Source organism: Falco punctatus (genome assembly GCF_963210335.1).
Source record: "Falco punctatus genome assembly, chromosome: 1".
In the NCBI taxonomy this organism is placed as follows: domain Eukaryota; kingdom Metazoa; phylum Chordata; class Aves; order Falconiformes; family Falconidae; genus Falco; species Falco punctatus.
The window spans coordinates 79,649,249-79,672,242 of record NC_137580.1 but is presented as its reverse complement, the minus strand read 5'-3'; the positions used below and the strand labels follow the sequence as shown (position 1 = coordinate 79,672,242).

At 39.8% G+C, this 22,994-nt stretch overlaps 1 protein-coding gene across 5 annotated transcripts in view; it reads right to left on the bottom strand.

Annotated features, from left to right (window-relative positions):
• Window positions 1-22,994, bottom strand: part of FNIP2 (folliculin interacting protein 2) — a 56,909-nt gene that overhangs the window by 10,044 nt on the left and 23,871 nt on the right. For 4 of the 5 annotated variants that reach the window (XM_080377694.1, XM_080377698.1, XM_080377697.1 and 1 more), the window contains exons 2-15: window positions 19,529-19,655; window positions 16,001-16,135; window positions 14,825-14,925; window positions 14,671-14,742; window positions 13,987-14,087; window positions 13,743-13,832; window positions 12,535-12,606; window positions 11,787-11,916; window positions 7,703-7,904; window positions 7,033-7,121; window positions 6,031-6,177; window positions 5,731-5,900; window positions 1,109-2,426; window positions 258-414 (exon numbers count right to left, since the gene is read on the bottom strand). In XM_080377694.1, the coding sequence (XP_080233820.1) occupies window positions 258-414; window positions 1,109-2,426; window positions 5,731-5,900; window positions 6,031-6,177; window positions 7,033-7,121; window positions 7,703-7,904; window positions 11,787-11,916; window positions 12,535-12,606; window positions 13,743-13,832; window positions 13,987-14,087; window positions 14,671-14,742; window positions 14,825-14,925; window positions 16,001-16,135; window positions 19,529-19,655 (2,911 nt within the window). The remainder of the gene's footprint in view (window positions 1-257; window positions 415-1,108; window positions 2,427-5,730; window positions 5,901-6,030; window positions 6,178-7,032; window positions 7,122-7,702; window positions 7,905-11,786; window positions 11,917-12,534; window positions 12,607-13,742; window positions 13,833-13,986; window positions 14,088-14,670; window positions 14,743-14,824; window positions 14,926-16,000; window positions 16,136-19,528; window positions 19,656-22,994) is intronic. The other variant, XM_080377695.1, reaches the window with a different exon arrangement.

The window sequence follows — 22,994 nt, the reverse complement described above, 5'->3', positions numbered from 1 at the left end:
CCTTGTGTTTGCCTTCGAAGATAAGCCTTAAGAGAGTATGAAAGAAAGCACACACGAGAAGGCAGGAGCAAGTAAATTCTTGCGTGAACTGGCTCTGCACACAATGAATTCAGGGCTTACACCTTTCAAGAAGGAACACTTCAGGTGTGGCTGTTAAGAACAATCACATAGAACAAAACCTACTCAAAGGACCTGCTTCTGTAGATGTCAGTGATATCACAACTCCTACTGTAACTCAGAACGGTTCTTTAACTCACATGCATTGCATGAAGTAGGTCTGCTAGTAGACACTGCCTAAGTTTCTCATCATTATTTATTCCATGCAGCACTAGATCAGGTATATACGTATGACAGTAACCACCTAGAAGTGATCTTCCAAAATTTTTCACACACTGACTGCTGATTGTACTTGACCTGAAATACAAGAAATACAAAGCAGGTAAGATTCTTGCTTGACAAACTGCGTTCAGATTTTACCTGAATGCAAAACTGGTTTATCACCCCTGCTTCTACTGCAAGTAACAATCACCAATTGTACTCAACATACAGTAAACAGGCAAAAGTATTAGAGCTTCTGGTACATATGAGCTCCCTATTCTGCAGCTAACAGATTTGCTGAATTTGAGCTTTCTCCAACGCAGCCGAAGTAGTAAACTCTTTCCACCTACCTTAAGCATCAGCAAGCTCCACATGCACCAGCTGTAAAGCTCAAAAGTCTTCCAACAGGGTGCCCTTATTTATTTCAAATCTGTTTTGATTTGCCAAGTACGTCAAATCTAAACAGTTACCAGTTTAAGCAAAATTTTGCTTGTTCTCAGAAGTTCTGTCTACATTAAACATTGCAGGCGGTTATAAGAGTTTGATCATTCTCTATTAGACATTTGAAGAACACTTTTGTCACAAAGCTTCACTACCTAAATCTGCTCTGTCTTGTTTTCTTTTTGCCAAGCCTGTTTACAAGAACCCTAACCACACCAGTGTCTGTTACAGATTGGTTTGCAAGGAATTTAGTCAAGATCCCAGAGGATTTCCCACTTTAAACACTGAAACTTCTCTAAAGTAGCAACAGCTTTCGACTCGCATTTAGTTCTAAATTAAACTTCTTTACCTTGGTAAAGGAAGTTCCACTTCTGCAAACTCTTCCAGTCTTTTGCTGACGTTATCGTGATGCACTTCATCAGGGATACAACAATCACCTTCTTCATCGCTGGCTCCAAGAGCACTGTCTGAACTCTCGTTCCTTGGAATGTCCCCTTCAGCTCTGAAGGGGGTTTTCCTTCCAGCATCCCCATAGGGGACATCTTCAGCACCTACTTTAGGGGAATCCTGTTTGATAGCAGAACCTACTTCTATGCAGCCAGGGGAACAGTTCTCCAGATTGCCAGAGCATAAAGTTCTAGTTTCTTTCAGTCTTGGCAATTTTACAGTTTCTATATTATCTGTGGGCAAAACTGGTTCACTAGATACCATGTTCGCTAAGTTTGTTTCAGTTCCTTTACTTTCTGTATGTTGGTTAAGTATACCCTCCTTCCCCTCACGAGGTGGGATTTGTGCGTAACAAACATTATGTTTACTGAAGTGTATAAAGGCAGCTTCAGAACTTTCCTTTCGATTCTGGGAAGCATCCACAGCCAGATTTGTGGGACTTGAGGCACAATGTATCACCTCTGGATTTTTTTTTAATGCCTTCAGATTTTCTTCCATTTCCCTTCTATGAGTTTCTAAGTCTGACTCTGGTGACGCAGAGCTTCCAATCTGAAAGGTGACCTTTTCAAAGTGTGAACTCCTGTGGCCAGACCTTTCAGGACAAGGTAACGCAGATGACCTACTAGACAACTGCTTTTCCACTCTTCTCTCATTCTGGTTCTTGTTTTTCTTCATATCCATTAAATCCTCCAATTTAGATGGCTCTTCAAAGTGGTAGGATACGATTCCTGTATCAGTGACTGTTCTTTTCCTCCCATCAGCTGCTCCTTTATGGAAACTGCTAGTTAGACAATCAACAGACATTTCAGAGTTCTGACTGGCCTTTCCTATTGCTTCCCTCTTTTCTTTTGAGGAGGCTGGGATAGCACGAGTGCTTTCTGGGTCATGTACCCACTCTGCAATACCACTGTTCTTACTTCCATCATTCTTTGGAGGTAGGATTGGAGGCACAAGAGCAGGCTCATTTTTAACAGTGACAACCACATAATCAGACTCCTCTACCTCTCCCTTTTCCAGTGCAGTTGTGATCTTGCTTCCATTTAGCACCTGCTCTCCTTCCCCAGCCTTCTCACTCCATGTCAGCTGATTTTCCTGCAGCTCAGAGCACCGAATGAAATAAGTTAGAACATAGAGCAAGCGCTGCACCAACTCCTTGCGTTTCCCAACAATAACAGTTCGAGTCAATCTAACTGGAGAGCCTATGGCACCGTAGAGATCGCCTATACAGGAAAACAAAAATTTCACATGCTTATGTTTGGTTGCAATAAAAGCTATACCGTTTAAATTCAACACATTTTGAAAGAGCATTTACTATGGACATAAATCAGACAGCTAATTTCTTTCACAGTAAGTTCATAAGAATTTAAAACAAAGAATAATAAAACAAGTCCCTTAGCACTTCTTATACCTGGCTTTTGTCCAGAAGGGTTTTGGGAGGGATTAGCTGCCATTGCTCCATTTCTTTCTGTTCAAAGCCACTAAGGTTTTTATTTACACTATGCTTATAAGATACTATCACTTGGAAATTGACAGAACAGGGTGTGAAGAGGAATACAGATCAAGCTAAACTCTGAAGCCAGGTACAGGTTTTTTTCTACTCATGTTCTTTCACAAAGTTATTCTGTTTTATTGCAGTCACTTTTTCTGTTAAACACAGGAATTTTCATACAGATAAAATCTGAATTAGATTTTTCAGGATTACGTTATGAAAAGAAGCAAAAAAGGATTCAATATTAGCTTAATAAATGAGGTTCCGAAAAAAAGAGGCATGTAAGTACCTTACGTGCAAGGCATGTGTACTTCTGTGTACTTGGAATCAACCTTGCTAACATGGCAGGGGATGGCGGAGAACTAGAAAATATATTCACTACTTAAAATACAACTGTAATATGAAAGGTAGGTACTAGAACAATCTGAATCCCCGCCAGGAACTGCTTATTTGCTAGCTCATTCATCATGAAGAACTGCTTTTTGAACAGAACTAGTGCCATACATATCCTACTTTCAACATATTTGTTTGGGAGAGTGGTAACTATCTTCCAGCTGCCTATAATCCTCCATCAGCTGAAGGGTTTCTACTCCAGAAGTCCTGGGAGAAGTAAGCATAGATAGATAGCCAGTACAGGAACATTCACATGCTCTGTCAAATCAAGATGGGTTAACTCAAGAAATGTCAATTACCAGCCTAACTTCACCCAGCTGTCTTCACCTAACATCCATTAGAAGCACCCACTAAATAGTCTCTGTCTAACCAAACTCTGGCAGACAACACCAGCAGATGGGGGACAACCACCAAAAGCTCAATTTTGTTTAGCCACTGTAAGTGTTCACCTTGAAAGCAGGCTTCCCTGCCTTGAGGCTTCACCAGCTACCTGTTAACCTACCAGACTGCTTTAGATGCCAAGTCTTTGCTTGGCTGCTCAAATGTTCTGGACCAAGTTTGCTACCAGGATTTTGTTTTAGACCTCAAGAAGCAACACTAAATTAAAGTCAGGATCAGACCTCCAAGAAGGTTTTTACTAAGGGCAAGGGGACCGCTGGTTTCAACATGAGCAGACTAAAACAGGACACACCCACGAACAAAACAACACATTTATGTTCTGTATGTCAAAGAGGAGTCTGGGCATAAAAGGAATAAGGCTCCTGACTCCATTCCTGCAAAACAAGGATCAATGAGACAGTAATTCCACTGCTCTCACTGTCTCCCCTGCCAAGGTCTGCCATCTCCCATGATGCCAGTGATGCGCTGCAGAGGCTGCTGTGTGGTAGCATCAACACCCTTGCAACTAGCCCCAGAGCCTAACATGCCAGCAAATTCATTCCTCAGTAACGGAAAATGGGCTTCCAATTACTACGCTGGAATTAACCTCAATGCCCGCTGGGCCACAAGGACTAGCAGTTTGGAAAGAAAAGTAAAGAGAGATCTTCCCATTTCGAGTTGAGCACAGTTGCTATGGAAATCAGATTCAGACTTCATGTTCATTTGCACAATTGACTTTATATAAACCCACTATTAATAAGACAGCACAAAGTCAAAATTGTGGTCTTCAAAACATGCTAATGCCTACTGTTAAGACCATTAGATTGAAGCTGATGCTTAAGAGAGACAGCATTATGTCTTCCTGACAGTAGTACTTACAGTTATATCAGTATGTAATTCTAATTGATACATAATGTGCAATGAAAACATAGGTCTGAAGGTGGAGAGACAGGTACGTCAAAATCACTCCCGTGATAAAAAGTAATTCCCATTTTATATTCCCCGCCCCCCATCTTTTTAAAGAAGGAAACCAGCAGAGGGCAACATCTCACTTTCATTACTAGTTACTGCGAACACCTAATAATGGCTTTGTAAGAACAAGACAAAACTAGAAAGCATTTTGAGTTCAGGCACCCAGACCTTGGCTAGGCCAATGCTGGTAGCAACATACGGCCTGGGAAGGCGAGAAGAGAAACAGATTCTTGACTAGTCACCAGTGGTGACTCCTGGGAGCGACCACAAGAGCTACTGCTGACACTACGCCTCCAGCCCAGCTGGTTTTTATAACCCCAGGCCTGGCTCCATCCTCAACACCCTGAGCAAGCTTGCATTTTCCCCTCCGAGCCTAATCCACTACTCCTTTGCATAACATTTTAAAAGACATCCTGAAACAGGAAACACTCCTACTACAACTACACGGCCATTGTTTCACATCAGTTTCACAAAGACTGCTGAGAACAACAAACATAACAATTAGCAAGAAACACAACTAGTAGCATGGTGTAAAAACATTGCTTTAGTGTGCATGTGCGTTACTTTACATGGCAATACAGTGTAACAGTTAAGGCCAATCTGATGTCAGACTCACAGCTGCTGCCAAGAGGAGGAGGAGGAATTTTCAAGAATTTACCACTGGCAGCATTATTCTCCCAGCTCTCACTCACCTACTCCTTTGACATGCAGTTATTTAATCCCCTGTATCAAGATAACTTAAAAGCTGTAAGATATTTGTCAGAGAACAGCCTGAGGAGCTGGGCATAGAATAAAAATTTGGCCCAAGCCCACTCACATAACTGTGCATGAATGGAAGTGCCAGACTTCTACTCTGTTGCCCTGGTGTCTGTCCTAGCTCCGTGAGAAAGGTAAAAGGAGACAGCCAAGGCAGCTGCAACTACAAAGGGCCTCCAGGGCTCAGAGAACCCCCCTCAATCCAGTCTGCTCCCCTCTTACACTTCCTAAACTGCTTAGATCATACACAGCACTTGCACAGGCTCAGTACTTCTATACCAAGTTATTTAATCAGACAGTTTAACAGAGGAGAACAACAAGGCATCAAGGAAAAAAGCAGAGTACTCGGGCTATGCAAACAGGCCTCCAAATGCTCCATTTAAGCAGGCCCAGACACCTGTTGGTAGCTCTGCACAGCTGGCAGCAAGGTACATCAGCAAATGTGGTCTGGATCACAAGCAGCTCTTAGGTAAGAGGAGTGGGTGCAGAAAGGTGCCCGTTAAAGAGAAATCTGAAGCTTCTCATTTCCTACTGACCAAGCTGTGCCCAGAGAGGGTTGTATGGATGGGATTTTGCCAGCATGTTCACAGACTGTGATGTACGCTTCTCGGAGAAGGCCTTTATGGGAGGATGGTCGACCGGCATTACTGTTGGGACCCAAGCCAGATGATATGTCAGCACTGCTGTTAACAAAGCAGCAAAGAATCTAGGAAAAAGAATATGACCAAAGTAACACCAGCAAAAAAATATTCCATTAAGTGCTTTAACATATCCACGTGTACTGGGAAGCGCACAATCTTTTTTTTTTAAGAAAAAAGGGGCAGAGGGAAGCTTACTGATTTTTGTTGATCTGTTCTATCAGAAATGTAAATTCTTTAAGAAAACGCTGGCATAGCTGGTTCTTTTCCAGGGTGCTGGACATCATATTAAGCCACACAGGCTCTGCAATCCTTGGAACAGAATATAGGTTCCAGATGGTAACTCTGCTCAAAGAAAATTCCCAGAAAGCAAGTGTTAACATGCACATTTCAATCTTGCAAATACAAGTAGCCCCTTTCCTCTTCTATTGTCCACTGATTTTTATTTACTTTTTGTAAGATCTAGGATACTAAGCAAACTAGAAGAATTTTTACTCTTCCAGTAATTACTGGTAGTTACTAGTGTCCCAGAACACTAGTCTGTTCAGTTCAGACTACCACTAACAGTGTCCACATATCAACTAAGTATTTGTCTTCCCTTTCTTGCATTCCCCTGTGTACTTGTATTCAGAGAAACGATTCAGAAATAATTGAGGGGGGACAGAACACATTCTGTTCATTACAGTGATCCAATTCCACATTCCAGACATTGCAGAAACTCCATCCCACTAAAGCCTTATCTTTCTCCTGGATTGCTTTTCTCTGCTTCTGGCCATTCCTTCCTCTCTCAGGTACCAAAAAGAGCTTTTGACAGCAACTTTGTCAGTTACACTGCTCAGCATCTATAGCTCGGAGTGGACAACTCCATCTGCCTCGATACAACAATCAATCCACCCATCTGCACAGGCATCAGCAGAAGCCAACTCTTGATGAGATCTTAAAGACTTCAGCTGACAGTCCCAGGTACAGGCGAGTGCAACAGAACTACTTTCATTCTCATTCTGAAAATGGCTGAGCTGGGTTTGCTAGAAGTTTTCTAAGAACAGTTACCAAATACCCAACACAGAAAATTCACTCACACTAACTCCAAGACTGGCTAAATTACAAGACCCTGCATTCAGCTGCTTATAACTGGAAGTGACAAATTTTAGAGGGGCATGAGAAGAGCTCTCCTTGTAATTCAGAATTCCATCAACTCACCTGAATTCTCCCAGGGCATCCATGACACGGCTGATATAAACCTGCACTCTTTGGCTGGATTCTGCTATTTTTCTACATGAGATCATGGCCTTGATTAAGAGTTAAAGACACAAAACAGCTTCTTAAAGGATTCACATTCTTCATCTTTTTAAGCTTCATTAACATGTCAAAATTAAGATCTAGCCCCAGTGCTATACAGCCACTCAGGACAGCAACAGCTGCCAACCTCCCTCCACCTCACGACAGACCAATCCCTACGGCTGGACATGGGGAGAGAAGAGAACATTTTTGAGGAAGTAAGGGGAAGACAGCAACAAACATGTTGTGTGTCTCTTTCAGTGACTGCATGAAAGGATAGAATACCATCATTTCCACAGTCTCCAGGGAGTCAAGAAAACCTCATAGTGAAATATGGTAAGAAGGAAAGAAAAGGAAAACACACCCATAGCATAAAACTCTCTATTCTTATTCCGATTAGAAAAGAAACCACACCTCTTTTTCAGTAAATGCTAAATTCCTACACTGGGCTCAGGCTCAAAACTACATGTGTAAGGAGGGAGGGAAGCTTGAAACCACACATCTTCTCCCACTCTTCATCTATCAGATTCTAGAATACTTCATTCTGTTTGACATTTATTTTTCCACATTAAACCAAACTAGTATTCTGTACCTTTTCTATTGCATATTTCAGCTTGTTCATGTGAGATTCAAAAAGAGGAAAGTGAGAGAAAAAGAAATCCTGGAAGTTTCTCTGTGCTTCTTCTTTTTCAGGCAGAGAAAAGATTATGCTGATTGCAATTTTTTTCCTTCGAACCATTGCAGGATTGGAGCTGCAGCTTTCATCAGCCATGCTAAACATTTCTTCAGTGGACCTGCAAGATAGATTTATTAGGACAGTTACCTACGTACCGAGAGGTAATTTGTCTTCTGTCCCTACCTCTCTAAGTAGTAAAAGGTAATTCATTCTCAGGTCTCCTTTGACTGACTATGTAAGACTTTGCTGTCACCTGACTCTGAGCAGAGGACACCCAACATTTTAATAGATAAGACCTATGTTTGCTCAGATAGGAGGGAGGCGATCCTCAAAGAGGCCAGCTCCTAAAGTGGTGTGAACACTTTCCTCTGGAACAGAGCTGCTACAAAACCTCTCCTTCTGGATTTACCTTTAAGGGAGATAAAGAAAAGGGAATGGAGACACACAACACAAATCATCAGCAAAAAAAGGCTAAAGGTAACTTTAAAGCTATGAACTGCACCCAGCAGCCAAGCTCCTGCCTAGCTTCTCAGCAGTATGTCTGTGATGCTCCTCAGTCTGTGCTGCTGCTCATGAGGGAAGTTGGGAAACACGCGACCTATACTGTTCCAGCACCTTAAGAGGGATGTTTTAAGGCACTTAACCATGCAAAATAAAGCTTTCTATTTTAACTGTAGACAAGATGTCACCACTTAGTAATTACTGTGTAAACACAAACGTAACACCTACAAACACCTACATGTGTGATTAGCTCAAAGCTGGATATACTACAGTTTTAAATGCTTTGTTTTCTACTAAAAAAGAAGAAAAAAAAACCAAAGCAGTGGTTTTTTACAGCCATTATTATTTCCCCAAGTTCTGATATTCACTTGATAGCTCTGCCAACAGTTATACCACTTTTCAGTATGACACATGGGTTGATACTGAGGTCAGTACTGCTCAATATCTTCACTACCAGCTTGGCCTGTGAAGCAAAACACACCTTCAGTGTAGTCTGTAGATGATGGCAAATGGGGGGAGAATGGTCAATACCCTGGAGGGCACTGTCCAGAGAGCTTGTGGAAGCCCCATCCTTGGAGATTTTCAAGACTGAATTAGACGGGTTCCACAGCAACCTGATCTAAATTCCAAGTTAGTCCTTTGCACAGGCAACCAATTTGGATGATATCCAAAAGTCTCAGCCCAGTATAATTTTTTCTGTAATTATACAAAAGGGTGGCAATCCCCTCACCCTGTTCCTCCATAAAAGCTTGCATTGCTAGATATTGATGTTGCTGGATTTACAGAACTTTTTTTTTTTGCTTATATCAACTTAAATGATTAATTATTTTGCTAGATCAATTTAACTAAAAAAAAAATCTTTAAAAAGTATATCCATCAATGATTAAAATAGCATGGTCAAAATGCCTTTTGGAAGGAACTTTCGTTGAGCAATGGCTTTTAATCCACTAAGAAATTACAGTGGGAAAAGGGTAAGAGACAAGAAGCCATTAGAACACAAATGGAGACATTTAGAGCAGCAGCTCATATAGAAATAGCTCGGGTTTGGAGTTTTTTTGTAAGTTAAGACTGCAGTATTGATATGGAGAAATAGTGTGAAATAGGGACAATGGACATCGATTGTGATTGTGTATGTCTGCTCAAGGAATGTGGGTATGGTGACTGGTCATGGGTGTGGTGTCTGGTCACATAGGCACACAGCTTTGAGGAGACACCTGCCCTTCTTCCTCTAACAAAGGGGCTATTTATAAAAAGGATGAGAAAAGGATGAGAGACATTTCAATGTTATCTAGAGGAAGGGAGTGCTAAGTCTTCTTGCTGGAGAAGTTCAGATGGTCACAAGGACATGAATCACCTACAAACCTGCAAGACCACCACATTCCAGGCAGGGACTGATAAGCTAAATTAACATAAGAAGCGAGAGTAATGGGGTTTAGGTAACGAATATGTATAGGCGTTAATTGAATATTCATTTGTTTTATTGTATAAATGTGAGATGGTTCCTCACTTCGGGCATGCACGCTTGTGGAGGAGCGATCCCCCGTGCATCTGCGCGCAATAAACATACCTACTTTATAACTTTCGAGTTATAGAGTCTAATTCCGTACGTCAGTATCAGTCAGCGGTAATTAAAAGCTTGAAGGATTTTCCTGTCAGAATTATCTTGAAATAGGTCCTGTGGCATTTACAGACCACTATGAAGCAATTCACAAGAGGAAAGACTGAACGCTAAACGTTAATTCTAAGTTCATTCTAAAATTAAGTGGTTTACAGTTTAATTGGTTTGACAAAGTATACAAAAGTTTCTCATCATAGAGGTACGAGTCCAGGAATACAGGAACACACACACACTAAAACTCCAGCAAAAAAAGCTTGTGGGAAACCAGAGTTCAAGACAAAAACATAACCTTATTTAAACTTCAGGAACTTGCATGCAGACACAGAAATTCCAAAGAAGGTTGGGAAAGGATGGTCAGTCAGCATCTAAAACGTCACAAGCTTTTGTGCTGCTTCCCAGGAACAAAAATTGAAGAATTTAGGTCTGGGAGAGAAGTCTTTTCAAAGCTGCTAATCTAGCTTGCCTGCCAATTGACTACATGGAGTTCCAGCTAGACATCTCATTTTCTTTGAGCTATTGGCCTAAAGCACCAGTCACAGAAACCGTAGAATCTTGGCTGTACAAACTGAAGTGCAAACTCTGCTGCCACTGCAGTGACAGAAGCCTACTGTTTCTCCAGCAAGTAATCAGGAAACAAGTATCTGAAGAGGCTTTTTGGCTTAGAAAGACCTCCAATTCAAGAGTAGTTCTACACAGTGGAAATAATAACGTCCTGTTTAAAGTATCTTTCCCCAGCATTGATTCTCCAATGCAGAAGAAACACAATCTACACCCTACAGCAAACAAGCAGCCCAAAAAAGGCTACTCTCTTCTAAACAATTTGTTACTTTCATAACATTTTCAGGAAACTTTTTAGTGAAACTGGCTACTTCTTGAACTGGGCTGAAATTATTTACCCTAAATGTTTTAACTCATTTAAGAAACCAAAAAGTACTTCAATTTACTGAAAGCAAAATGTTTACTAGCTTATTCTCAACTGAAAGCATGATTTAGAAAGCACGACTACTACACTAGCAACACTGCACAATTCATCATGTTAAAAATAATTCAGTAAGAATATCCAGGAAAAAGCTTCAAGTGCTGAGACACTAGGAAAAGTAGTGTTTTCAGAGATGTTTGGGGTTTGTACTTTTTACAGGCCATAGCTTTTAAGCTTCTCTTAACTTAAAGCAGCGAAGAGGGAGAAGGACCAAACAGCAGGATTTTCTTGTAGCTCTCCACTAAATCCATGCTGTCTCTGGGTGCACGTGGATGGGTACATATGAGCAGATAATCAAGAACCATTTGCTATTTTGCAACTGACAAGGGAAGAATTTGCTTATTAGGTATGAAAGGTCTGCTGCATTCCATGCTTTGTTATGTCACTGAGCTACAAAAGCTAGTAAAATTCCAAAGCAGACCCCAAGCTTTTTGATCACAGCTTTTTTTTTTTTCCTTCCTGTTTTGGCAGAAGTCACATCAGGAACATCCTGTACCAGCCAAGACAGTCATCATGGGCTATTACTCCAAAATTTCAATAACTGCTCACTAGTCAGAATTCATCATAGTAAAATGTAATTATGGCAGCAGTGCTGTTACAGTCCCTTTCATCTCAACAGGATGCTCTGCTCCTTCAGAAAGTTTAATTTGCTTTACAGAACGTGGCTTCAGACACAGCCTATACATTCAATAAAAGTATGTACATTTCAATTCAAGCCTTGCAGCTCATACTTAGCCAAAACTTGATCTTTCTTCATATTGGCAATCTTAGGTAACATGCACAGAGTTTAGACTGAACTGAGAGCATTTAAAGAACAAATCCTGTTATTAAAGAGGCTTAAACTCTATTTAGCTTAAATTACTGCCAAACAGCTCTTGTAAGAAGGAAGCTGTTGCACTCACCACCTTGGAATAATTCCATTCTCTAAACTGGTTGTCTGACTTCGGAGCCAGCGACGTTGGTAGCTGCTAGAAGACGACGCTGAAGAGCTTGGAGATGGAAAAGGAGTGACCAGAAGACTGCTCAGAGATGCTATCAAGAAAGCAAGAAACCCAACATACACTGAATTACAAAGAGTGCTGGTTAAATATTTCTCTCCATACTTTTAACTGGGAACAAACTCCCACAAATATTGCTCATGCTTGCTGATCTTTTTCACATAACTCCCTTGCAACAGCAAAGACAATTATTTTAAATAAATCTTGCTGTCTGAGGACAGTCTTTTCTTACAAAATCAGAGATCTTCTCTACTAGAACATACTACTAAAAGTCTTACTCTCATTAAAAGTATTCTGTCCTAAGAGGTGTTGCCCTCCCATTACAACAGACAGATCTCTTGGTCTCCTGGACTCCTTTTCCTATTCAGTGCTAAACCGTTTTCTCTTCCCTTGCTTTAGAAAAGGCTCCAGTCAGTTCTTTCTCGATATTATAGATTGGTTAAGAACCCAGAAAATGATGGCTGTAAACAATGAATATCATTACATAATCTTGCATAACAGGCTTGAGGCAAAAGTAGAAGGAAAACCGCTCAGCAGATCCAAAAAATTTTGGGTTTAATGGTCGTGAGGTACCTGTACTTCAGGAGAATCACTGCACCAAAGAATTGTAATGTAATTACAAAAGCAGGCAAACAAGATGGACAGCAGATACCTGACCGAGCAATGCCACTGTCTCTGTCCTCATTTTGTCCTCTGCTAGGCATATCAACAGGCGTGCTGTGCGCTAAAACAAACACATCGGATCAATAGAAAGCATTACATAACTCATCACACTATTTCTCAGCATTTCAAAAAATGTTTTAAGTTTAAAGGTCACAAAACAGCAAAGTTACATCCTGTACTGTTTGTTACTCCAAATAAACAGTATGGTGTGAGCAGAGGTGGCAGCCAACAGTACTCCACACCGAGTACCATGTTACTACAGTAAGCTGGTTGTTTGCCCCAACCGAAAAACATCTCTAAGAAGCTTAAGAATATGAATACAGTCTACATTATCAGAAATCAGATATGCTTTGAAAATGAGAGCTGGTAGTGGCCCCGTCTGTCACTCTTGACATTTTTTTTGTGCATGCAAAATTGTCGTTTTACACAGGTCAGCATCATAATGAAATAGACAAATAGAGGTCCATTAAGCTTCTGATTCACTCCCCAAGCAAAGACTTACTATCCATAGAGCTTCACAGTAAGAAAAATTCAGCCTATGTCATATTACATTGAAGTGTTAGTAGTGCAGAGTCACTCAAATTGTAGAGCATGCAAGATTTGCAAAGGCTGTGAAGAAACTGCAATGGTATTCCAGTTCACATTTTTGCAATTAACAGAATTAATCAGGCCTAAGATCTACCCACCTGCATGGGTCATCAATATGCCTGTAAAAGCAGACTACATAGTTTAAAGTTTTTCTTTAACAATATCCATTTCTTTAATTTTCAAAAACCTTAAAGCCTCCCAGACAGCTCAAGAATTAATTTTGAATGTCTGTCATTAAAAAAAAGTAGCAAGAGGTAAGAGAAGAAAGAGCTGTACACCAGCAAGACACCTGCACACTAGCAAGAAACAACTAATAAGCCAGAAAACATAATTTCTCTAAGAAACATAAGGGCTCATTTATTATTAAAAACACTGCATAAACATCTTTAAAATTTAACACAGGAACTGGAAAAGAAATGTGGACAAGTAGCAATTAATTTAGCTATTTTTTTGGAAGAAAGATTTTAAAGTGTAAGCCAGATATATCTTGTCACTATTTTAGCCCCTTCTGTTTCTAGAGTAATTATGTATGCCCTGCGAGGATTCAGAAGGAGCTGGATTTGTGTGTGCATATGGATGGTCACACTGTGGCTGGCATTCCACACAAACCTGCAAAGAAAGAAGCACTGCGGATGAGCCGGAGGGGACCTCCTTCAGACACACCCTGCAGCAGTTTGCTGCTACACAGCTGTAACACACCTAGGAAACAAAAGCAATGTAGAGACAATGCAACGCAAAAAAAAAGTTTAAAAAAAATGAAAAAAAGAAAAAAGGCAATGCACAGGGAAAAAACAAACTGAAGGAACAGATGGCCTCATGCTATCATAAAGACATCGAATCTGGAAATATTTACCTAAATTACTTCCACTGCGACAGGTTCCCAAACCATTCTGATTCGAGCTCAGCTTTCCCAGGCTGGGATCTTGGTTGATGTATTCAAAGCTGTCTTGTAAGCTAAAAAATGGGGGGAAAGCCAGCATTCCTTAATGTGATCAACAGGCATTAATATTAGCTTGAGAATTAGACTCATTTTATGGAAGAGAGAAGGCTGAAATTAAATTTACAATCAAACTCAAGGACCAGTCGGTTTTCTGAAACTGTATGGCAATAGACATTTATTTTCTATAGAGGCTACCTCTTTGACTTACTGTAAATTTCTCTCTATCACATTTGGGATTCAGTTTATTCGTATTTGCCCATTTTGGGGACAAGTAAAAAAGGGAAGAGATAAGAAACAGTGTATCTTCTGTCATTGTTATGGAAAACAGGAGTGGGGTGCAGGGACAGAGGCTTTGTCTGCCCAAAGCACCTCATGTCCTGGACAAGTTAAGAAGCAGAAACTTGGAGAGATTTTATTTTTTAAACTTGGGTGGCCTGGCCAGGATCTACTAAGGGAATCCTCCCCAGCCACCACTTCTGATTTTCTACTAGACTTCTCCACTTCAGCAAATTTAGAAGCAGTGACAGAAGGACTACAACAGGAAAAAGGAAAGAACACCGCATTGGATGGGGGAAGAAAAAAAAAAAGCATTCTTACTTATTGTTGCTTCCACTGAAGCTTCCTACCCTGGCTGAGAAGACTTTACTTATCATCAGCTGTGGGGGAGAGCTGAAAGGATAAACGGCCATTTCAGTGAGTCATCAATTCCAAGTGCCTGACTAGAGTGTGCATCACAGGGAAGGACGCTTACCGTATATAGTGAATTTTCAAGGTGGAGCCTTTGTAACTCATTGCCACCGAGCCAAACATCATTTCTCCCAGCATGTTGACATCAGAGACTGGTCTGGTGTACTACAGGCAAGATGAGAAGAGCTAAGTCAGTAATAACTTGGCATACTATTTCAATTTAATCAAGTGCCATAGGGCTACATTTTGAACGGAGAACCCAAGTTCTGCTTTTCCATGCAGACTGAGATCTTGTGTGATTCTACCAACACACCGAGCGCAAGTACAAGCAAATGCAGCTGGACTATATACTCTGTTTGCTCACTAGATGAGCATTGCTACCCTTGTTCCAGGGAGACCTCCAAAGGCAAGAAAGAAGCAAAAATATCTATTGCATTTCCAAAGAAATAGCTGTGTCCAGCAACATTCCCAGATAACAGTGTTTGATGAAACCTGTAGGCCTTCACAGAACTTCCATTTTGTGGTCTGAATCCCCAAGCATTAAACTGTCTTCTTTTTCAAATGAGTAAATTCTCTTTCCCTGCCCCTATAGAAAGCTTCTTGGAAACACTTTTGACTGGAAAATAATTATACTTAGAAACACAGTCTTCGCAAATCAGATTGATTTCTTACTTTGTTTTGAAGACTGATCATCAATAGCAAATATGGAGAGAAGTTTGTCAATTCTGAAGGAAATCACTTAACTTCTAGTTAAATATAATTTTTTCTACCTTAATCTATACATGCTTCAAATTACATTTTTCTAGATGAAATTTTTATGCTTTTACTGAGAAACAGCTAGAGCACCTAAAAAATAATTCGCTTAAAAATGTCATGTTATAATATGACAGACTAAAGGAACTCTTAATACACCATGTTCAAGAGCTTCAGAACTGACCTGAAGCACAGACATCTTTCAAAACAGGAACAGAAAATGGTATTGTGCTTTTCATGTTCTTCACAAATAACAATGCTATTAAATATCTTTTGTAGCTCTTTCAAAGACAAGACCAAAATAGACAAAAAGGTTAAGACGTACACACATGTTATTACTCTAGAACACTATAAAGATAGAGTAGATACCTCAACATTCAAATAAACTTGTAATATATCAGTCATTCCATGTATTTAAGTCAAGGCTTTTATATAGTCTTCTTCAGTAAAACACATAAGTACAAACTATAAAAGTAACGAACATTACCTGATACTTCGAGATCTGTTCTTTTATATTTTGCATACAGCTTATTGAGGGACTATGGGAAGAAATATTGTTGTTCCCATTGCTTGCTTGGCAGTTCTTGGCAGACGCCTTTGCAGAAGCATCCTCTGCCATTTTCTGTGTCAAAACAGAACAAAACAGTGAGAACAATTAAAGAAAACATGAGAACTCCCACCTATAAAAACACCACAGCAAGATTTTTCTTGAACTCTGGGTAAGCTACAGAAAAGATATTCTTATTCGATTCAAAAAATACGTATCCATTTTTAAAGATTTTTAATAAAAGGTCAGCATCAGAGAAAGTGCAGAACCACTCTCACATTTATATCATCAGACAAGTTTTTATAGTATCATACAGAGTAATTAATCAAAGTTCCACTGGAAGATCATTCCCAATTATTATGAATTGCTGTGTAACATTTGCCAAAGTTTATGTAAAAAACCCCACTCAGTTTATGGGTTGCTTACAAAACAATTTCTGTAATCTTTTGCACAATTACTTACTCATATTGCACATAACTTTTGCTCACTGACTGATTAACAGAATTCTTAAACAGAAGAACAGCCAGCAAAAACAAGTGGTGAATAATGCATTATTTGGTAGAATTAGCAGGTTAGAAAATCTATTTGTTAAACCTGTAAAGGAGTTGTGAAGAAAAAAAAAAAAAAGGCAGAGCACAACAAATGAATTCTTAAATCCAGACGACTGTTTAATTCAAAGTTTACTCTCAAGCCACTATGTTTTAACAACATCTTAGATCTGATCAGAAAGGTGTAAAGGAAGTCTTCGAAAGCTACCGATTACATTAATGCTATTTGTACGTGTTTCTTAACACAAGCTGCATTTAATTCATTGGGATTTGATTAATACGGTTTTCTTAAAGAGAGCAAGAAACTTACTGGGTTTTGTTCAATGGCTGCTTCCTCCCTCACCCACCCACCCCCAATCTAAATATTCATTAGATGTCAATTAAAAGTCCCACATTACTTCAAACATACTTCTCACATGCAGTTGAATTTTTTTATATGAAGGGAGCAGAACTGTAACCTTGCAGCAATAAAAACTGCTTAGAAAGTCTTAGGAAGCTTATCTCACACTCTTTTAAAAAAACTTTTTATATATTTAAGAAATTCAAAATCCCTTAATCAACATATATTTAATGTGTATTAATGTAAACATACATTCATTTGGTGCACATCAGAACAAAGTGTATTTTTATGTCTCATTTTGTACCAGCATGGTTTACCTCATCGGAAACATTCACTGGCAGAGATCAACGAAGTTGTTTTTTGGTTTTTTTAAATGTCAACAAGGTACATAGTTTATAGAAAAAACAAGCAAGCAGGCAAAAAGAAACAGTAATAACCCAGAAGCTAGTAAAAAGCAGCCATAGCCACATTTACATAACATATTTTGAGCTCAGCAAGACAAGAAAGGAACAATAACAAGAAATTAAATGGAAATAAAAGTGGAGTCAAATGTTCCACAAGCCTAAAATGAATGCTTACTACAGTGCAGTAACTGTAGTACATTTTAGAATAGTCACAATGACAAGACGATGAAAAGAGCAAAAGAAAGATGCAGAAGAAAAAGAGTAAGTGCAAGCCAAGAAAATGAGTAGATATGTCATTTTTTAAAAAAGCTGAGTTTAAACTATAGTGATAGTACAGCTCCTTTACCGGTTTAAAAATAAGCCTGTTTAAAAAAAAGCGTGTTAAAAGTAAAATCCTAGACTTCTATATTTTATCCTATATTTGCACTCCTTTTGTGCAGTCTTTCCTGGCATAGTACTTATGTGCTACTGCTTATCTAATCCCAACGTGACTGTCATTAGAGGTTTAGAAATGCACCAGTGTCAGTAGTCATGTGCTTAATGAGCTACTGACGAAAACTGCCTAATAAAAGCGGTCTGATACATGCCACCTGCAGAAAGAATTGCAGATTAGATTAAGAACACTGAAAAGAAACACAGTGTATTAAACAAACATATGCTTAAATGCAAGACAGACCTGCTAGTTCCCCAGGTAAGCTGACCACATACTTTAAAGACAATGTATTTGAATATTCAATGTGAATAAGCTTTACTGTTTTTCAGGAAAATGGATAAAGGCACAATACACACACACACACACACATTTTCTTGACTTCAATTTAAACAGGAATGAACTTAAGAGTCGTTTTGCCTTAACTTTAAACGAATCAGTTTTGGCTCGAACAAACGAACATTCAAGATCACTTAACATCTATGTGTTTGCATGCCATCCAAAGTGCTCTGGCAGTTTTAAAAGGGTACCTAGATTAGTGTCTGGCTAGAAAACAGATTATAGCCGGTATCACATGTTATGAGGAAGGTTATAAAGCGTTTTGTGTCAGTGTTGCATAGAATTTCTGATAGGATGTTTTATAGTTAACTTTTAGTTGAAAAAATTATTCCACTTGCTTCAATACTAAGTATTTAAATGAAACCAGAAATATATTTCCTCCTCACATGCTGTGTGTTTTAAACCAACTCAAGGAAGTAACAGCCTTGATGGGGCAGGAGGGGGGCAAGATTAACAGACCAGTCTGACCCATTTACCCTCTTAAGCATCATCAGCTGATGACTGATCATCTACTTATCAGTCCTAGTGATTTGGCACAATGGAATATTTGCAGTGACTGAAATAGACCCCTGTTTTATAAGCATAATTTCTACCAGTCACAATTTTTCATATATAGCTAGTGATTCAATAAACTAGCTAATCGGACAGGCCAAAGCTCCTGGTTGTAACACAGGCTTCAAAACTAACAAAAAAATGAAATTATTAAATGTAGAAGATAAACATGGAGCTGGTAGGGAAAAAAAAAAACAACCAAACAACCACCAAACACAAAACAGAAAATATTATTGTTTTACTCGCCTTACAATCAGTTAAGTTTACTGGAAGCATTGCTCCACAACTTGTGTGCCCAGAGAGCAGCACAAAGAATTTGCATCTCTACAGCATCTAGTCGTGCTTCTACGTGTTTCACAAAAACTTACATGGCCATATATTACCATGTGCCAGTCTTACCCTTCATGGCATGGTTAGCCAAAGTGGAATTGTTTTAATTCACACAGAGCCAACAACTTTACTAATCCCCAAATACCAAAGGAAGATGAGCACATTTACAGAGGTGCTAGACATCACTGGGACAATGGGACAACCAAGGTTAACAACAAAAAACAATCCCAGCCAACATTAAAAAGGCTAAGGAAATACTCAGTTTGAAGGGTTATAGATTGTTTAGCTTGAAAGCAGATCAGGTCTAAGCTGTTATGCTTTAATACCATATCTATATTACAAATACCAGGTGTGCTCACAGGCTTTTTGGAATCTAACACACTCTTGTTGCAGCTATCACAGAAATGAAATCAAGTGAAAGATCACAAGTAAGATTAAGAAGTGCACACTGTCCTATTAAAACTCCTGCTTTTGGGAAGAGAAACAAAAGCACAGTAAGACAAAAAGAAAATTACCATTTCATACCTGAACCACAGCTTCATCGATTTTGCGGACTGCTTTGGAATCAAATAAGACTTGTCTGCCTCTCCTCTCACAGTCTTGGTAAACTATCAGGCGGATCTCATTCAAGTCAAACTCTGAAAAAGTCCAGCTGCAGATTATAAATACAAGATGTTAAAATAGTGTGCTTACTTTGCAGGCTTATTTAAGTGAAGAAGCGGGTATTTGACAAATACATCTATAACTCTGCATTTATAAGAATTAGGCTGTAATCACAGAACTCTGACCAAAAAGGAACTCAAAGGAGCATCTAAGCCCAGCATCACTGATACACAGGCAGGCACAGCCAGACCATTTTTCATCCACCTTTCTTCAAAATTTTCCAGAAAGAGAACACAAAACTTTTTCTTAGCAATCTGCTCCAGCAAACTACTCTCAGATTTATGCCCTTCTCCATACACAGTCTGGATTATCCTTATTGCAAGGTAGGTGTACTGTTTTGTGCAATTCCCTCAATGGCAATAAACAACAACAGATCACCATCCTCTGTGTTACAGCCTTTCACAAACTCAAGGATTACAAGCTCCCTCACCCTTTCCCCTCCTCTAAATAACACAACACAAAATTCCTTTTGACCTATTCCTATCAATACAAATTATGATTTTCCCAAAGTTTCATTCTTGTAACTGAAAGACAAGGTTTATTCCATTGTTTTTCCCCTTTCTTTTCTGAGATATTTCAGGGTTTACAGAGCAATCAGAGATTACTGAGACTTGACCTCTGACTACGGAGAAACTCATTTAGTAGATGAAACCAAGGTACACTGAGATTCAGCCTGAAGCAAAACAACTCTCTGGAGCCAGAAACTGCCTGTTCCTCAGAGAGGCACCGTGGCACACGGCTCACCTCCTTGCACTGCCGCAGGAGGCTGAGTATGAGTACCCCTGATCACAGCTGCAATGGCAAGAGACTATTTCTTAATTCCAAAAGGAACCGGTCTGCAATCAGAGCATGGAGTTTTCCTGGGCCTCAGGTTCATGTTATGTAGCTGAAAAGCTGGAATTAATGGAAAAAAACCTACTACTGCATAAAGCAGTTCATAAAGCACAGCATGGTGCTCAGTCGTACCGCCTCACCCCTGACCTGGACGGACCGTATCTCGGGGAGAGGAGCACAGCGGTTATTAACAGTTGTTGGTTTAACAAATTGCATAACAGACTTCAGTCAAGGCCACGCTGCTCTCCCACCCAAAAGGAGGTTTCAGTTAGGAATTTTCCCAAAGTATGCCCTACAGAGGAGGAAGGTAGAGAACTGAGGGAAAAAAACCCACAAAACCCCTACACAGCTGAAAGACAAGAATTTCTGAAGCCATTTCTTTTATTCCATGCTCTGTTAACAGCCATAAATCAATAGTGAGGTAAACGCCACCAACTCCTGTTAGTCAGCAAGGTAACCATGGGCAACTGCTTCAGGAGCACACTCAGAGACTTGCAAATTTAAAGTCATTATAAGTAAAGCCAGTTTCATTTCTTTGTGCCTCATCTTGCATTTCAGAGACCAGCGTAGCTAGAAAGAAAAATGAGCACCTTTTTCAAAGCTGAAAAGACCTCATCAATCTGGAAGGTTTTATTCTATTTTTAAATACCTTGGGACAGAGTAAGCCAGATGCCCACCTCCACTGGAAGGTACTCTGATAGAAGGGTACTCCATGTACATAATATACAAGGGTCCTGTAAGGATCAAAGCCAGATCATGGAACCATGCTATAGGTGCTGTTTTGCCATCAACAGTCAGGAAAGTTGTTGATGTGTTTGTAAAATGTTGCCGCCAAAATGCTAGGAATGCCGGGCAGGTTTCTTTTCAAGTCTTTCTGTTCAAAGGGAGTCACAGCATGACGTTAACCTGCCGGAGATCAGGCCTGATACCATTGTTGATAGTTGCCCAACAAAGATCCTACACAATTCACATATGCAGAGAGCTCTAACTACACCATCTGTTTTAAGAGTCTGTTACTAGTTTCCCAGCCCACTGCCTATGCAATGCTATCACAGAACCAAGTTACACAGAACGCAAAAGTCAGAACCGTCGGCACACTTCGTTCTAGCCTGCTGCACGGATCTGATTATCTTCGGTACCAGATACTCGGATACCCCTTCGGTTACACAGCTATCTACATACCTTCTGCAACAGACAACACCTTAAGTAATGATGCTGCTTTCTTACAAAGGCCACAGGTCTTCCCTCCTTTTAACAACAAAGAAAAGGCACATCACTATGGCCTTAATTTAAGGTGTTGGTCTTGCATACAATTTATCTCCAGGACTGGCACAGCAGGATCCGTAGTTCAGCCCACAGGACCGCACATCTAAACAGAGAAGGATCCACTTCAGGCGTGGCCTGAGCCATTCCAGCTGTGCCCACCCATGTTAAAAGCATGTTCAATGCTTGTGTTGCACGAATTTAAGTTTCCTCATGAACGGGTGAATCCCCACATTCTGCACTAAAGCAAACTTCACATTGCTTGTGAGGTGCTGACTTCTGTGTAAGACTTGAACTGGAGTTTATAACAAATGCTGAAGTAGAAGCCAATTTAACAGCCTGCTGAGGCGCCTTTTCCACACAGCACACTAGAATGAAAGATGGGTGCAATTTTTCAGAATTTCAAACAGATTCTAGTGACAGATAGCAAAAAGCTAAGGAGTTACATAAAATCTGCCAAACAGAGCTTTATGTGACTAATAGACCATATCCAGGGAAGTGACTCCAGATAATGCTTCCTACAGTACTAACCAAATATCAAACTTAGGTTTTAATGAAGTCCTTGCTTTCAGGCTTTGAATTACCCAGAACACAAGAGGCAGTTCCTGCAGCAGTCCTACCTACTACAGGAGAGATCCGTCCTACTAAGACCTCATCTGATAAAATCAAGCTTATCTGTAGGCAAGTTATACCAGCATAGAAACACTAGCCTCATTACTTCCACATGGAATCTAGCACCAGGTCCAAGACTAGTCAGATAACCAGGATGTTCTTCCCCATCACAAAAGCTGATGAGCAAACTGCTTACAGTACTTCAACCCTTTATTGTTTAAGCCAGCCTATATAACATGCTGCCCCCAGACCAGGGACAGCAGATTCAATCATCTCCTAAAAGCAGAGTGTTGAAGAACACAGAAAATACACAGACTCATTCATCAGCTCCCTTTTCACATGCATAAAAACCAAACTCCCAAACTGTTCCAGCATTGCTGAATAAGCAAGTAAGGCATGTACTTTTTGTTTCTTCTTCACATACAGTTTTTGAAAGAAAGAAGATGCTCTTTCATGAAATACCAGTTCATGGGAAAAAGACAACAAAAAAACTACCACACTTCTGCACTGTACAGCTTAACATACCTTTAGATGTTAGAAAGTAATAGCTTAAAGGTTTGACTAGGAGGAGAAAACACCTTTCACTCCTCCATCAGTTGTTTCTAAAAATTAAGACCAA